Raw genomic sequence first — 17,992 nt, 5'->3', positions numbered from 1 at the left:
CTCTCTTCTAGAAATTTCAACACCTACATTCGATTCTAAACATGGATACAATGGACATGATTTAGGATGTGTGCAACAAATTGTTGAGGCTCATGATAAATCTACATTATATTTTTCCAAAGAAGTTATAGGTTTCCATCCTCCTCGCTTGTTGACATCCGATCCCCCAAATTATCTAGTGCATCTATCTCTTCTTCTTATAACTTTTCATCACAACAAGAGAGTATTTTGTATGAGCTTATTTAAGCCAACTTCATTACTCTACCTTTGGAAATCAAAGAAATAATTGTAAAAAAAATTGACACAATCCTTCTTTTTTCTTGAGTATCATCAAATCCATGGCCATTCTACCAATGAATGTCACGACTAAAATTCAACAATAAATTGATACTAGTATCATTTAAATACTAGATGATAATGAGTTGGATTCTTATCTTATCTGTTCTACATAACATTTAAGTTCCTATTATGTTTCTCCTAACTATGTGACATTGGTAGTTTACCTATTAGGGGCTCTTTTTTATTCATGGTGGTACAAATTTAGGTGCAATCATACTTAGTGAGAAAAATAACAGAGTATTTACTCTTGTCTCTATTCTTAGGGGGCAAGAATAGTTTTTCAACCATTTAGTTCTTTCTAAGGATCCACTTTTCCTTTGTTCAGTTGCATCTTTCAAAATTTGATGTCCTTTCTGTTAGAGTAAAGTAATTAATTAACTTTGCTCTCCTCTTAAGATTTCCCTTTATGCACATATTAGTCATTTAATAATTAATATTTAATTATTAAATGCTCACACCTTAGGGTTAGGTTTTCCTTTTGGTGTTGATCTCCTTTATAAGGATTGATCTCTTGTATTATTGATATTCTTGATTCATTTTTCTCTGATAATACATCTTTTCTCTTTGTCAGAGCCAAAACCCTTGTATTCGTTCTCTCTCTTTCTCTGTGACAGGTTTCTTGCATGCAGGTTTCTTTTGGGTTCTGTGGATTTGTATTTTTCAAATCCTACATGGTATCAGAGCCAGATCTGCTGCAGCTTGTTCAGACTTTTGAAAGATTTTGAGATCCAGGTTTTGGTTGCATCAGATCTGTGTTTGTATTCTGTTTTTTATTTTGGAATAGGGGGTATTTTTTTTTCGGTGCACTTTGAGCCCAAACGGACCTCACCGTTGAGCTCGTAGCGCCCAAAAACCCCTATTTCCATATAAAATTCGTCCGATTTGGACACAGTTGCACCAGGTGGCAAATTTTTTTTGGCCCCAAGGCCGTACGGCCCTAGGGCACGAAAACCGAGGCAGAAATATTCAAAAAATCAAAAAAATATTTTAAAAAAAGCATTTTTTTATTAAACGCAGGGCGCAGCCAGTGAAATTGCTTGCCCCGCCGCTAAGCAGCCCAGCGGCCACCCGACGGCCACCGCCGCCGGCGGTAACCCGCCCACGCGCCGCCCTGCGCTACCCTGCCGCCTGCGCGCCGCCAGCCGCCCGCCCGCAGCCTGCGCGCCGCCCGCGCCCAGCTAGTGCGCCGCCCGCCACCACAGCGCCGCCCCTGCACCGCCGCCCCCTGCGCCCGCCCCTGGTCGCCCAGAGGACCAGGGGCTTATTTTTTTTAAGCCCTTGAGGGCTTAAAGGGCCTATTTGGGCTTTTTTGGAGCAGTTTTACTAAATCGGGTATAACTCGGGCATTTTAGCTCGGATTTTTGAATGAAAATAGGCGTTGGAAAGCTGGTTCCAAGCCCGATCTAAAAGATGCACATCTTTTTTTCTGATTTTTCCGTTTTGTAGTGTTTTTTGCTAGTCGAAGTCAGAACAAGTTTTTTGCACTCCAGGAGCCATATCTTTTGCATACGGACTCCGTTTTTCGAAAGCGAATAGGCGTCGGAAAGGTGGTTCTGTGCTCTTTTCAGATCTATAGTCTATTTCATCAGAAAAATTTTCAGGTGCTCCAAATTTTGTCTCAACCCGTTATTGCTTTCTATCATTTTCTGGCTTTCAGTTTGTACTGGGGATTAGTTTTTTGCATTGTGGGGGGGTGTTTTCTCTTGCTTTCTGTTATTTACATCAGAAAACTAGAATTTACAAACACCAATACACAAAAAAAATCAAACCCCCTTCTGCATCTTCTGTCTAGTTCTGAAAGACCACTTAATAATAATTAAAAATTCAGAGCAGTTGAGGCACAGTTTACAGGATGGCAGACAGACCTATTGAATCTCTCACACCGCATAATTACCACACTTGGAAGGGTCGCATGATGACTCTTCTCCAGTCAAAAGGGTTATGGTCCTGTTTGGATGAGGTTCAGCCTCAGTTGACACGTCCTTTTGAGATTATGCAGCACAGGAACAATATGGATCAGGCTATGGGATTGATGGCTTTACACATTTCTGACAGTCTTCAGTTTCATCTTGAGGGTTGTCTCACTCCTCGAGCCATTTGGACCAAGTTTGAGGGACTTTTTGGTACTGTCAACGAGTTCAGAGCTTTGCAGCTTGAGGCAGAGTTAACTTCCTTGGTACCTGATTCATTTCCTTCTATTAAGGACTTTCTGATGAAGTTCAAACAGCAAAGATCTATCTTGCAAGGTTGTGGTAAGACTAAGACTGATACAGAGTGCATTTTCCTGATTCTCTCTAAGCTTCGGGGTCCATTTCAGATCTTCTCTTCGACCTTCTATTCCACCATGGATGCCTTGGGTGCTCGACATGTCATGCCTTCTTTTGAGGTCTTTTGTGATCGTCTGACTCGTGAGCAAGCTAAGCTTAAGCAGTTGGATTCACTTTCAGGTTCACAGAACCAAGCATTGGTAGCCCAGTCCTCCAAAGGAAAACAGAAGCAGAAACCGAAGCCTAAGAAAGATTCAGAGGCTAGTGAGAATCCCTCCAAGCCACCACCTAAGTCTGATTCAAAACCACAATTCAATTCTAAACAGGGCAAATCTTCAAAGTCTGGTGAGTCTTCCTCCAAGACTAAGAAGAAATCAGGTGATCCTTGCAGTTTTTGTGGCAAGGAAGGACATCCCGTTTCCAGGTGTTGGAAACGTTTAGAGGCTTTGGAGGAAGCCATGCAGCAGCATAATATCAGTGCACCACAGCCTCCTTCACAGCCCACAGGGAAAGGTCATGCTCTTTCTGCACGAGCATTGTCCTCAGCGTCCACTTGGATTCTAGATTCTGGTGCCTCTCACCATATGACACACACACAGGATTTGGTCACCGCTCTTGCTCCTACAGGCACTCGACATATTGCAGTTGGTGACTCAGCACAACTTTCCGTTCAGGGTTCTGGTACTATTTCATTGGATGGTGGTTGTCTTCAGGATGTGCTTTTGGTTCCTGACATTTCGACAAACCTTCTATCTGTTTATCAGATTTGCCACTCTGGCTCTGGTAAGACAGTTGAGTTCTCTCCACATGATGTGGTTATTCGAGATCTTCATGATCCTGACTTGGCTGTGGCTACTAGGAGTGTGGATTCTGCATCTCACTTATATAGTTTTGATGGCTTTGAGAGTTCAGACACTGTTGGTTCCTCTCTTATAGCACATGCAGATTCAGTGAGCAGGCTTTGGCATGAGCGTTTTGGTCATGTCAATTACAGATATCTACAGCAGATGAGTACACAGGCACTTGTGATTGGGCTTCCACAGATTTCTTGTACAGATGGTGTATGTCGTGGTTGTGTCCTTGGCAAACATCATCGAGATCCTTTTCCTAAGGGTCGAGCCTCTCGTGCTAGGGCAGCCCTAGAGTTGGTACACAGTGATCTTATGTCCTTTCCGACTCCTTCTTTTTCAGGGGCCCGTTATGTACTCACTTTTATTGATGACTTCTCCAGACGTACATGGGTGTACTTTCTTAAGTACAAGTCTGATGTCTTTGACTCTTTCAGAAAGTTTAAGACATTTATGGAGAAGCAATCTGGACTTTCTATCAGGAGGATACGCACAGATAATGGGGGGGAGTATGTAAATCAGGCTTTCAGAGATTTTTGCACTGAGCATGGTTTACAGCATCAGTTTACCGTTCCTTATACCCCTCAACAGAATGGTGTTGCTGAGAGAAAGAACAGAACCTTATGGGAGATGGCAAATTGTATGATACAGTCTCGAGCTATGAGTTCTTCATTTTGGGCTGAGGCAGTCAATTGTGCCAATTATATTCAGAACTGGATGCCCCATAAGGCATTACGACATATAACTCCTGAGGAGGCTTGGACCCATGTCAAGCCTGATGTTTCTACATTCCGAGTTTTTGGTAGTGAGGTTTGGGCATTTATTCCTGATGCTCAGCGGATAGCCATGGAGAGGAAGAGCCGACCACTCATATTTGTTGGCTACTGTGAGGATGTTAAGGCATACAGGTTGTTTGATCCTGATTCTAGAGAGGTCTTGTTTCGGCGGGATGTCCAGTTTGATGAGTGCTATCCTCAGATGGATTCTCCATCACCAGCTTCTCCCTCATTGCCTACTCCTTCCTCTTCATCTCTTGAGGATTACTTATCTCTTGAGGATGATGTAGATCATGATCCACCATCTCCACCACCACCAGTTGCTCCGTCTTTGCCGAAGTGGGCCCGTGATACTGTTGATGCAGCTGGTTCTTTGGTAGGTGATCCTTCAGATACTCGTCGCACTCGTGCTCAGACATCTGGTTCTAGTCTTTTGAGTCATACCCTTTCAGATGATCCTCAAAAGTTTTCAGAGGTGACAGGACACCCAGAGTGGGATGGGGCCATGGATGAGGAGTATTCTTCTTTGATGAAGAATCATACTTAGGATCTTTGTCCTCTTCCTAAGGGAAGAAAGTTGGTTCGGTGCAAGTGGGTGTATCGTACCAAGTATGCTGCAGATGGTTCTATTGATAAGTATAAGGCCCGTCTTGTTGCGAAGGGGTTTTCTCAGGTAGAGGGTATTGACTACTCTGAGACCTTTGCTCCTGTCGCCAAGATGAATTCTATACGCCTGGTACTTTCACTTGCAGCTTCACAGGGATGGACAGTGTTTCAGATGGATGTGAAGAGTGCCTTCTTGCATGGAGACCTACATGAGGAGATCTATATGGAGCAGCCTCAAGGTTTTGTGCAAGACACTTCTTTGGTTTGTAGACTTCGACGTTCATTGTATGGTCTCAAACAAGCCCCCAGGGCTTGGTATGAGAAGATGGACTCCTTCTTGCTTTCCTCGCACTTCACACGCTGTCATTCCGATCACACAGTCTATATTCAGCGTCAGGAGGGTGATCTTTTGATTCTAGTGCTATATGTAGATGATCTCATCATTACAGGTAGCTCATCCTCCATGATTCAGAGTGTTCAGAGAGCTTTGATGGAGCAGTTTGAGATGACCGATCTTGGTCTCTTGCACTTCTTTCTGGGTCTACAGGTTATTCAGTCTTCGGATGGGATTTCCATTTTTCAGGAGAAGTATGCTCTTGATATGCTTCAGCGATTTGGCATGCTTGATTGCAAGTCTGCCCCCACTCCATTTCAGTCAGGTGTTGTTTTGTCTTCCACTTGCTCTACTCCTTCAGTAGACCCCACTTTATACAGGCAGTTGGTTGGCAGTCTGTTGTACCTGACACATTCTCGTCCTGATCTTTCCTTTGCGGTTGGCCTTGTCTCTCGGTTCTCCCATGATCCTCATGAGAGCCACTGGCAAGCAGCCAAACGTATTTTGAGATATATTCGGGGCACCACACATTATGGCATTCACTACTCTTCAGGATCCCCTCACATCATTGGCTTCACTGACTCCGATTGGGCTGGTGATGTTAATGATCGGAAGTCTACTTCTGGCTTCGTTTTTTGCCTTGGTTCTGGTCCTATCACATGGTCTTGCAAGAAGCAATCTGCTATTGCATTATCATCTACCAAGGCTGAGTACCGTGCAGCAGTGTTAGCCAGTCAGGAGGTTTTATGGCTTCGAAAATTGATGACAGAGTTTGGGTTTCCTCCAGATTGTCCCACTATTCTTTGGTGTGACAACCAGAGCGCCATTCACATTTCTCGCAACCTAGTGGAGCATCAGCGGACAAAGCATATTGAAATCCACATGCACTTCATCAGACAGTTGATTCAGGATGGTTCTCTCATCTTGGAGTATATTCCTACAGAGGAGCAGGTTGCAGACATCTTCACTAAACCCTTGGCATCTCCGCGCTATCTTCAGTTGCGCTCAATGCTTGGGGTGAAGGAAGTTGTCCTTGGGGGGTCTCAGTGAGGCCTTCCTTCCTTCATGTTTTCTTTTCAGCATGATTCTTTATCTCTTTTTGGAGAGGAGTTTTTTCCCACTGGGTTTTCTCCTTTACTCCGCTTTATAGAGATTTTCTTGTATTCGGGTACCTCATCAGGCCTTGTTGCCGGGACCCTCTTTCAAAGACATAATCTTTATTAAAGATATCCTCTCTTTTCATAGGTAGAAATCCTTTGGAAAAGATCTCTTCCTCCTTTCAATATGAATCCTTAAAAAGGATCCCTTTGAATGTGTTGCAAGATATCTCTTTTACAATTTTTTTTTCTTTCTTGAATAAATGAAGCCTATACATGCATCTTTCTTCCTATCTTGGAATGCATGCATTGTTGACTATAGGGTATCTTCTTGCTGATGAAGGTGTTTATCCTTGTCTTTTATTGATACCTTAATATATAAACATAAGGATATGTTAATGTCTTAAGGGGGGCACATATGTGGCCTCCTAGTTGCATTATCAATTATCTTTGTTTGATCATTTCTCTTATACGGGTTGTTTCATCCTCAAGATTCATTCTTGAAACCAAAACCATTTTTTTAATCTATCATTTGTCTCAGATGGGTTGTTGCATCTTCATGTTGCATTCCCAAAACCAAACATGTGTCTTGGACAAGTTGTTTCATCCTCATGCTTCATTCCCAGAACTAGACATTTGCGTTGATTGATTGCCTTGCAATAAGAAAACTTTGCTTGGCACCCCTTTTGCCAGATGAGTTGAATAGCATAACACAACTTGATATACTATTTGACTCTTCCTTTTATCTTTGTAGAATTAGTGGAACTAGCAAAACATAACTCGCTAAACTATTGTGGCTCTTCATTTCTCTTTCCACATGGATCACATAACATAACACAACTTGTTATCCCATGAGAATCTGTGCTCCCATGGATCACCTAGCATAACATAGCTTTCTAGCCTATGGAATCCATGTTTCCTTTCACTTCCCAATGAACCCATAGCATAACATACCTTTCTAGTCATTGCATCATGGTTCATCACTCGATGCATGCTCTTTCTCTTTCCATGTGACCACTTGTGCTCTTGCAATAACATTCGGAGAATGATATTAGCGGTTGAGACATTTTGATTATCAAGGTTTCTTTAATTAGTTGACTTGTAGCCTTTGTTTTTAGTACTAACTTTTGTGTGTCATTTATATTTGTTTTTTTGTCTTGTGTTTATTTTTTTGTCTTGTTTTGTGTGTCCTTTTATGTGATTATGTGAATTAAGATCCCAATCTTGGGGGCTTGTTCCCTCAAATTTAGTGACGTCTTATTTGCTCTCTCTCTCTCTCTCTCTCTCTCTCTCTCTCTCTCTCTCTCTCTCTCTCTCTCTCTCTCTCTCTCTCTCTCTCTCTCTCTCTCTCTCTCTCCTACTTTACCATGAGTATATGCATAGGCTCATACTCCCACTAAATTGGGAGCTAGATGTAGCATTGTAAATTGGAACCCTGTACAATTTACACTTCTTGTTTCCCTACCTTAGTGTGACCCATATTTTCTTTCATCCAAGACTATCTTCAACCTTTTACCTCAAAATCAATGTCATTTGTTCACATGGTGGTTCAAACCTCTGTCTTGAGCTATCTGCACACCATCCTTAGTTTGTTCACCTAGTTTTGGGTAGACAATGACGCCTAGGGTGCTTTTGTCTTGGATAGTGGCGCTCGAGGCACCCTTGTCCTCCTAAATTGGGCCAAATTTGAATAGGTTGATGCATTCTTCTTTCCCATTGGTTTCATATCACGATGTCTCAATTTGGTCATTGAAGGTTGTCCTAATTGAGAAAATACCTTGACAACCCTATATAAGAGTACTCTTCTAATTCATTTGATCATCACAAGCACTCAAATCATCAAGCATTCATAGATAATTAAGGTAAAATTTCATCCCACCATATCCTTAAAGCATTCTTCAAGATCTACACATCATGGAGCAAGTAAATTACATCAATCTTCATGCAAGCATGTGTTTATGATTAGGCCCTCATGTCTTGTCATGTTATTGCATCAATAGTTGTGATCACATTGAAAGGGCATTTCATCATCAATCTATTATCTTCTATATCAAATTTGAGGTATATTATTCAACATTTTACTTTTCTATTTCAATTTATTTCAAGGGTTAATCCTAAACTCGGGGTTCGACCTAGGAAAATGCCTATTCCCGTTTTCCTATTCCCAACATATTTATTCTCCTTTTGTGTGTAGGTGACAAGTTCAACAACTATAAATCTAGGATCAAGTAGAGTAGATAGAGATCGTTAGATCCCAACTTTTACATGCAAAGGAAGCAGAGGACAAATTTTCTCCACACTACATTATTTGACGAATTTCCTATGAACTTATAGGGTAGATTTTAAGCAACATTCTGGTTCCAGATCAATTAATTTTGTCCACACTTGACATTTGGGGGACAAGGTCATTTGGAGCTACTTTGTTCCAACTTTTCAGGTTCGAATTCTAGTTATACGTTCTAATCATCTTCCTCGTATTAGCCCTGTAGTTATAGTTTCATATCAAATCTGTAAATTATTTGTTTATATGTTCATTTATATCAATTTTCCATCTTTACCCCAAGATCTAGCATTCAACTTTCATATTTTTGGTATCCAATTCAATCCCCACAAAGGGAGCCACCTAGAATCAATCAACATTCATCCCCTTGAGAGTAAATCTATTAATTCCAATCTCCCTTAAAATGCGAGGATTGAGTGAAATATGTTTATTACTTATTTACATAGCCAAACTAGTGAATCCCTATTTCACCACCTTGCACAATAATTACATTTATTCCTTTACCATTTTGATCATTCGAGTCTATCCCCCCTCCTCCACCAAATGACCCCAAATTCTTAAAGCTAATTTCACTACATTTTAGATAACTTCCATCATTCCTGCTAAATGATGCCTCCATATAGAAAGGGCATAACGTCTATCTTAATGCATCCAGTAAGCCATCATTGTTTAATATAATAACAAAATCACCATCTTCATCTGCATATCTTAAATTAAACTCATTGACAAATCCCTTCAACTTGAAAAGATTAAAAATATCGGGTTTCGGATCATGCAAAGAAATACACACTCCCCCATGCAAACCAATTGCCAACTTAAGCCATGCGATCATGTCTTCATATTTCACTTGAAAATAATAACCATCATATTAATGAGTGCAAGAAATATATCAATATTTCCATAAGACCATCTAAGAAACACCAAATATTAAACCACAAAAAAACATCTAATGAAGAACCTAAGTTATCTTAACCAAAATCTTCAAAAATACTATTTTGAATAGTCCTAGATGGGCCCAACTAAGTCCCTTACATTTATTACTTTTCTTGACATCTTTTAGCTTCCAATCGAAACTGATATTGAAATTGCATGACAAACTTCTCAAAAATAGTGGAAAAGCAAGAAAATACTAATGAGTATGCAATGCATGCAAATTGTTTTCAAAATGCAAGAAAACCTTCCAGAATTACCACTGAATGGAATTAAAAAGTTGTAAGGAAGTTAAGTAATAGAACAAATTCCTACACTAACCTTGAGAGTAGGTTAATGCAAAAACTTTTACAAATCGTCACAACAGTGAAAGGAAAACATAAATAGACATAATAAGATTCAAACCATAACACAATGATTACATGGGGAAAACCCTTTCGGGAGAAAAACCCCACACTCCAAACGCGACCCACTATATTATTCAACAATCAAAAACATATTACAATATACTTGCAGAGCAATCATTTCGCAAGAGTACCACTAATCAGAGATTTAGAGGTAACTCAATAGCCATAAGACTATTACACACAACCTCTATCTCACACACCTCATATATAGGAGATACAATACAAGAAATCGTCAAACGGTATTACAAAACCATGGGCTAAAACCACCCAATAAAGTATAGCCGACCTTATCTCCAATATAGATACCATATGACGTGTTAAAACACACATTAACATGTGCCCCTCCCTTTTACAACTCATTTATGTGTCCAATACAAATTATATTTTCTATTTTAGGAGTACAAACTTTCAGAGGCCTTAACTTGCAAACCATGTGTCCGATTGACGAACCGTTTGAAGCACTGGAAAGCTCGAAAAGTGATCTATCACCTCGTAAATTGGTACACCATTTATGCCCACTTTTCAAGGTGTTTAAGAGGGTCTAAAGTCCCCAAAATTAAGTTTAAACTTTTAATCGCACCCCTCCAAAACGAAAACTTTAATATCTTCAAAACTAACTGTGATCTTGTGACGAAACTTTACCGACATGCTTATCTAACCAACCAAAAGCTTCTGGGAGAAGTTCACAAAATTTCATGTTTAAATTAAAACTTACTATAAATAGTAACCTCATGTAAATGCAAGGTTGAGACACTGTTTTCCCAATGAAAGTTAACCATTCCACATGAATTTCTGAGACCAAAAGGTTGATATTGTATAGTAACATGCATGGAATATTTTGTAGCATAGGCTTATATAAATGCAAAATGAGGAAACATAGACTCAGAAATCGAATGCCTTTTATAATTTCATAAAAGGAAGTAGGTCTCTACTCCATCAGAGAATCTCAAATTGGATTGAAAAATGATTTTAGAAACATTTGAACAAATAAATTGCATTGAATAGACATACAATATAAACATTGGGTTCTAGGGATTCAATAGAACATAAAGTATAACAAAAACACAAGATCTTGTAATAGAAGTTTTCTACATAATTTCAATAATCATAACTACATCTTATGACAAAGACCGAAATATCTACATCATAACAATAATTACAAGAAAAATGCTTCAATATAGAAACTTAACATACCTGAAGATCATATCCTTTTATATACTCAAATGCTCTATAAATTCATCTTCAACCAAATCTTTGTCATCTCCTACGCGACATGGCAATACATTGTGGCTTTGTGATTTTCGTTCACAAGGGCATTTTGTGGGAGCTCATAACACTTATATCCATTTTACCCATTTTTGTTTCATGGTCAACTTAAGTACAACAACCATTGACCCAATCTCAAAATCCAAACCTTGGTTCTTACTCTCCACTCTTCCTCCACCTAGATTGCATGCCCTCCTTCCAAATAAACTATATCAACTCTACATATACGAATATACCAAGTCTGTTCATTCCAAATGAGAGGAAGGGCATTTCCATTTATTATAGCATCCATCCATATGTGATTGAAATAACAAAAAAAAGTAAAAGTAAAAGTAAAACATAGAACAAAATCTTTAAATAATATAATATTATAATTTATAATAATTTATATCATTTTATAATATTTATTATAAAAATATTAGTTTAATTTATTTTAAAGATCTATTGAGTGAAAATTTATTATTTAATATTGTAAATAAAATTCCATTTTTTGGAAGGATATCTTTATTCACATCATTTTTATGTTTTTTTTTAAAACTAGCATATCTATCTTCAGAGAAATATAGTAGAAATGACATTTGTTCATTATTCCACTTAAAAAATCATTATATTATTATATTGTAATTAATATTAAATCATTATTATTATTGTAGTCACACAAATCTGTCCAACTTAATTAAATAAATATTCGCTATTTATTTGATTAAAAATCCACTAGCCATCAATTAATTAAATAAATATTTAATTAATTCATCCCCAAACATTCTTCTATTAATTAAATAAATTATTCAATTTATTTTAATTAATTCATTAAATCAAATTTCAAATCAATTAAATAAATAAAATCTATTTATTTAATTAAATCCCCCTATTCCTCTTTTAAATAAATTAAATAAAAACATTTATTTAAATCATTATCCCCCCCCCACTTGCATTTTCCTACAAATGCAACTTGCACACATTTATTGAAATAAATGAATTTTTATTTTAATAAAATCCTATTTTCCCTCACCCACCAAATCCACTTGCAAAATCTGATCCCCTTCTAGATTCTTCTAACCCCTTCCCAATTAGCCTAATCCATCCCCTAATTATTGTCACATTCCTAAGCAAAATGGAGTCACTTGTCAAGGACTCCAAAGTCTTTGAAAAACATTTAATGCTTTGTGTGTTCAACAAATTAACCCCCAAAAGTCTTCTAAGACCACTAATGGCTCTTACATGACCATTTATGGCTCTTACATAACCATTTATGGTTATTTCAAACTTGTTCCCCCAAACATTTATTGTTTTGACCATATTCATCCATTTCACATTTGCACAAGAGTTTATCCATTGGATAAGAGCTTTATTATTTGAATAAAGAGTTTATTCATTCAACCAACCTTGACTTTAACTCTCAAAGTCATGTCAAGCATTTAATGCTTATTCCCTCCCCTCTCAACCTATCTCACATTGACACTTGTCATCCTAGGATTGGGTTGAAAGCCCTCACATGGATTTGAAATCATTCAATCCTGACCCTTGTTGAGATTGCTCAATCTCAACCATCCATTGCTCCATTTTTCCTATAAATAGAGCCCATTTCTTCATAATCCAGATCCTGAAAATTTGTATGCATTTAAGCTATACACATTTTAGAGAGCATTTAGCATAATTAACTCATGTATTGTTATTTTGGCTAAAAATAAATCATTTTTAGCATCAATAGCATAGTATTAGCTTTTCATTTCACATTTTGGAGCACAATACTACAATCTCAATCCTCCATAAGCATCCATAGTGCAAAAAGCTGCTGAGAGCTACACTATTTTGGAACTTGGAGAGGAGAGGAACAAGAGAGAAGAAGTCAAGAGCATGTTAGGAGGCATTTGGAGATGCCTCATCATATTTACCTTCCTAGTTAGATATTCTATCATGCTTTTGGTATCTCTTTTGATATGCTTGTTTAGGAAAGTATTTTGTTTATGATTTCTAACACTAACAACTTGGCTTTTCTTCTTGTTTGTGTTTTGTTATCATTCACTAACCTTCCCTTTTTACAGAGCATCAATTATATTACAATATTGTGATCAATATTAAATCATTATTAAGATATGATTTATGATTGTTTTAATATATTCTTGTTATTATTATAATTTTATATTTCCATCAAACTTTTTAGAAAAGTAAAAAAACTTTTAATATCAAATTATTATTATATTATATTTTTATATTCCTATTAAAATTTTGACAAAAGTAACAAAATATGAAAAACTAAAAACTTTGCATCCATTCTATGAGGATAATAATGACATAATATTTTAATATTAATAAAATCTTTACAATTAAAAAAATTAAAATTTAATTTAAAATAAATAATTGACTACATTATAAAAAACATGAGTTTCTGTTTTTATTGAGGGAGGTTCTTTTAAAGTTAGCATGGGTTTCTCTTGTTTTTATTGAGCGAGGTTAAATTCATTCTAGAGTTTTTATTGAGGGGGGTTCTTCTCAATATTCTTCTCAAATTTTTATTGATGGAGGCTCTTTAACTCATTCTATACCTAATAACTATAATTCTTATTGCTTAGCCACTTATTCTTTAATTTGTCTTCTTCAAATTCATTTTAAAATTTCATTACATTAATTATTTCTCTTTTCAAACTTATTTTAAAATTTCTTTCTATATTATTATAATTATTTTTAAATTTGTGACTAAAGAAGAAAGACAATTTGTAAAAAATAAAAAATATATCATATATATTTTATATATTTATATTTATTATTCAATATTATATTGTTAAAAAATAATAGTATGTTTATTAATATATTAAATACTTTGAGATACAAACGAACCTCAAATTTCATGTAAAAGGTAAAAGATTTTGTTAACACACTCATGCTATTACATTACGCCTTTGTAGAACGCTTCTCAACATAACTATGGCTTATCTTAATTTTCTTAGTATTTAATTTTTGAAAAGATAAAAAAGGCCTTAATTAATTTAAATGTATAAAAAGAAAATTTTAGCTTTTTAATATTAATGTTATATTTAAAAGTTTGATTGCTTGCATTAGAAATTATTTGTTCATACATATTTTCTCATCATTGGGATGATGTATTTTGTATGTTTGTTAGAGTTACCTTGACCTTTTTCTTAACGAGGATTAGTATCTTTCTTGAGGACATAAGTGTGGACATAATTGCAATACTTATACATGGTTCTTAGTCACCTTATGATCAAACTAAGGTCATAATGCTCACATGCTTCTCAACGACCTTAAGCATACAACCCGAGGTCATAATGCTCACGATTGACCTTGTCAACTTTCAAACTAAATAAAAGAATGAATATTGACTCCAAAATCGTTGACCTCTTTCTTAAGGAGGATTAGCATCCTTCTTGAGGACTTAAATGTGGACATAATTATAATAGTCATGCACATGGCTCTTAGTCACCTTAATGATCAAACTAAGGCTAGAATGCTTACATGCTTCTCAATGACCTTAAGTGTACAACCCAAGGTCATAATGCTCACAATTAACCTTGTCAACTTTCAAACTAAATGAACAAACTAATATTGACTTTGAAATCGATGATTGTAACTTGCCACGCCCTCCCCCACGCCCCTCTCTCTCTCCCTCTTATTAACAACTCTATATATTCTTATTGCTTAAAAACTTATTATTTTATTTCTCTTCTTCAAATTTATTTTAAACTATACTCTCTAACATATTATATATATAATTCTTCATGCTTAACCCTTGCACCTCCCTAGGTAAACGCTAGTCAATAACTATAATTCTTATTTTTTAAAAACTTATTCTTTTATTTGTCTTCTTCAAATTTATTTTAAAATTTTGTTACATAAATCATTTCTTTTTTCAAACATATTTTAAAAATTCTTTACACAAAAAATACTATTCTATTTATAAGATATTGTAAATAACAACAATTACTAGTTATTATCAATAATTATAATTGTTATTGCTCAACAACTTCTTTTATTTATCTTCTTCTAAAATTATATTATCATATCATTATATTTTTATTTTATATTCGCTTTTATTCTTAAGGAAAAAAATTGACTTAGCCAAGACTAAATATATGATTAGAGAGAAAAAAAAAACTTGTCAAGGATGTAATAATGACATTATTTTAATATTAATAAAACTTTTACAATTAAAAAAAAATAAAAAATTTAAAACAAATAATTGACTTAATTATTAAAAATAAAAAAAATTATTAAGAAAGATTCTTATAAATTTTTTATTATTTGAATTTTTTTATAATTTTTATTCCTTACCCATGTCCCCATGGCGCTGATAAATTGAAATCTTTTCTTATTTAAGTGGAGCAACAACTCCTTAATACTTAAAAATAAGCTTTGAAAAAAAAGAGATATGAAAATAAACAGCCCTACCCTTAAAATTTATCTTTTATTTATCTTCTCCAAATTTATTTTAAAATTTCATTATATAAATTATTCTCTCTTTTCAAACTTATTTTAAAACTTCTTTCTATATTATTATCTTTATAGAAAATAACGACAGACTCCGCACAAACAGAGAAACCAAATATTGTCTCGATTTGCGCGATCTGGCGGGGAAGTTGAGGACATTTTCTTCAAAAAATTCATGAAAACGCACTCAACAATTTAGTTCCAGATTCCTCCCTTGCCAAGCAACAATGGCCATGGCATTTTCAATGCCAGACTTTTGGCCCACGGCAATCGACGCAGGTCACGTAATGAGGGCTGCAACAATTGCAGGCGGATCCGCAGGACAAAGCGCACCGCATCCGAATTCGGGCTGCGTCATAGCGCGAGGTCCAAAGGTCATATCCGAGGGCTTTCTGAGCGCCAGGGGAGGCAAAAGCGCGGAAATAAAGGCCATTGAGAAGGCTAGCGAGCACGCAAAGGGAGCAACGGCGTACCTCAATTTGGAACCCTTTACGACGGAGGCCCTAAATGCTCTCTGCGAGGCAGGAATAGGCAGAGTAGTGGTAGGGTTAAAGAACCCCGTAAAAGATCAGAAAGGTAAGGGGATTGAAACCCTAAGAAGGGCGGGGGCAATTGTGGACATTGTTACAGATCTGCAGGCAGTAAAAGCGTGCCAATCTGTGAATTTGCCGTTGATTTACAGTAGCCTTTACGGGATCCCCTTTTCGGTGCTCAAGTATGCCATGACTTTGGACGGTAAGATTGCCGCTAGCGGTGGTCACGCGGCCTGGGTGAGCGGTCACATGGCGAGGAGCCGCGTTTTTGAGCTTCGTAGCCGCTGCGATGGCGTCCTCGTCGGCGGAAACACAGTACGCCGCGATGATCCGTTGCTGACGACGCGGCAAATCGGCGGGCACAAGCCGGTGCGTATTGTGATGTCGGCGTCGTTGGATCTGCCGGAAAATGCAAAGCTTTGGGATGTTTCCGCGGGCCCTACGATCGTTGCCACGGCCAGGGGCGCCCGCAGGGATTTTCAGAGGGTTTTGGTTTCGAGAGGCGTGGAGGTTGTGGAGTTCGATCCCGTGACCCCCCGGGCTGTTATGGAGTACCTTTGCCGCCAGCGAGGGTTTCTTTCGGTTCTATGGGAATGTGGAGGGGGGCTTTCGGCGCCCGCCATTTCGGATGGCGTTATTCATAAGGTTGTGGCGTTCGTGGCTCCTAAAATTATAGGTGGCGCCGCTGCACCGTGTCCAGTTGGCGAGCTCGGATTCGTCAAGATGACGGATGCGCTCAAACTTGCTGACGTGTCGTTCCAGCAGGTCGGGGATGATATGCTTGTCACTGGTTACCTGCACACCATTCCAATGAGTTGTTGATGTGTCTTCATGTGTTGTTCCATGGTACGGATGAATTGTTTTGAATAAATATTTTTTTGTGGAGAGTTTTTTATATCAAATTCTCAATAGTGATATGGGAGTTGGAGTCTTAGGTTGAAAACTTTGTAGTAGTCAAAGATTGAGGCATTCTATTTGTCAAGTTGTCGGATGCATTCAAACTTGCCAACGTGTTGTTCCAGCAGGGCGGGGATGATATGCTTGTCACCGGTTACTTGCACACCATTCCAACGTGTTGTTGACATTTCTCCACTTGGCATCCTATGGTAAGGATAAATCATTGGAATGAATAAATTTCTTTTGGGAGAGTTTCATATCAAATTCTCAATAGTGTTATAGGAGTAAGAGTCTTAGGCTGAAAACTCTTCACCCAAGAGTCAAAGAGGCTTTGGTTTAAAATTCTTCACCCAAGAGTCAAAGATTAGGGGTATTAAGAGAGTTTTGTATGGAATTCTTGATAGTGGTATGGGAGTAAGAGTCTTAGGTTGAAAACTCTTCAATCAAGAGTCAAAGAGTCTTAGATTGAAAACTCTTCATCCAAAGTCAAAGATTAGGGGTTTCATTTTCTTAAAGTTAAGAGTCCAATCCGGACTAAATAACATCCAAGAGACCAAATACTTTAAGGGATTATGAATTACAAGAGCCATAATAAAAATGTGTCACATCTATAAGATATTCTGAAATTTCAAGTGATGCTAAGTCAATGCTCTTGTTTGGAATTGTTTTTCGTGAATATTGTTTTCATAGCTATGATACAATTTTGAAATTTCCAGTACGAAATGTTAAGTCAATGCTCTTGTTTGAAGTTGTTTTGCTTGGAAAATAAGGCTAATCAAAATATTAGAATTGTACTTAAAAATAAATAAAATTTAACATTGTTTGCAAGTTTATGACCCTTTAATGAAGTTTTTAGATGTCTTTAAATAATTAAAAAAATTAAACCAAATTTTGCATCTTTTGGATCACCATGGACTATTAGGTAAAAGTTATTCTCTATAGCTTTTATCTTTATAACTGATATT

General features: G+C 37.0%; 1 protein-coding gene across 2 annotated transcripts; it reads left to right on the top strand.

Annotated features, from left to right (window-relative positions):
* Nucleotides 1–15,669: 15,669 nt before the first annotated feature.
* On the top strand, nt 15,670–17,775 carry LOC131038399 (riboflavin biosynthesis protein PYRR, chloroplastic). 2 transcript variants are annotated; one of them, XM_057970823.2, is made up of 2 exons: nt 15,670–16,976; nt 17,156–17,775. In XM_057970823.2, the coding sequence occupies exon 1, from the start codon at nt 15,825–15,827 to the stop codon at nt 16,950–16,952; it is 1,128 nt and encodes a 375-aa protein (XP_057826806.2). In that variant the 5' UTR covers nt 15,670–15,824; the 3' UTR covers nt 16,953–16,976; nt 17,156–17,775. The 2 variants fall into 2 exon arrangements, with proteins under 2 accessions (XP_057826806.2, XP_057826807.2); XM_057970824.2 differs by having other exon boundaries at nt 17,153–17,775.
* The last annotated feature ends 217 nt before the right edge of the window (nt 17,776–17,992 follow it).

The sequence above is a fragment of the Cryptomeria japonica genome, chromosome 2 (genome assembly GCF_030272615.1).
Source record: "Cryptomeria japonica chromosome 2, Sugi_1.0, whole genome shotgun sequence".
Taxonomy (NCBI): domain Eukaryota; kingdom Viridiplantae; phylum Streptophyta; class Pinopsida; order Cupressales; family Cupressaceae; genus Cryptomeria; species Cryptomeria japonica.
This window is presented reverse-complemented; position numbering and strand designations above follow the sequence as displayed.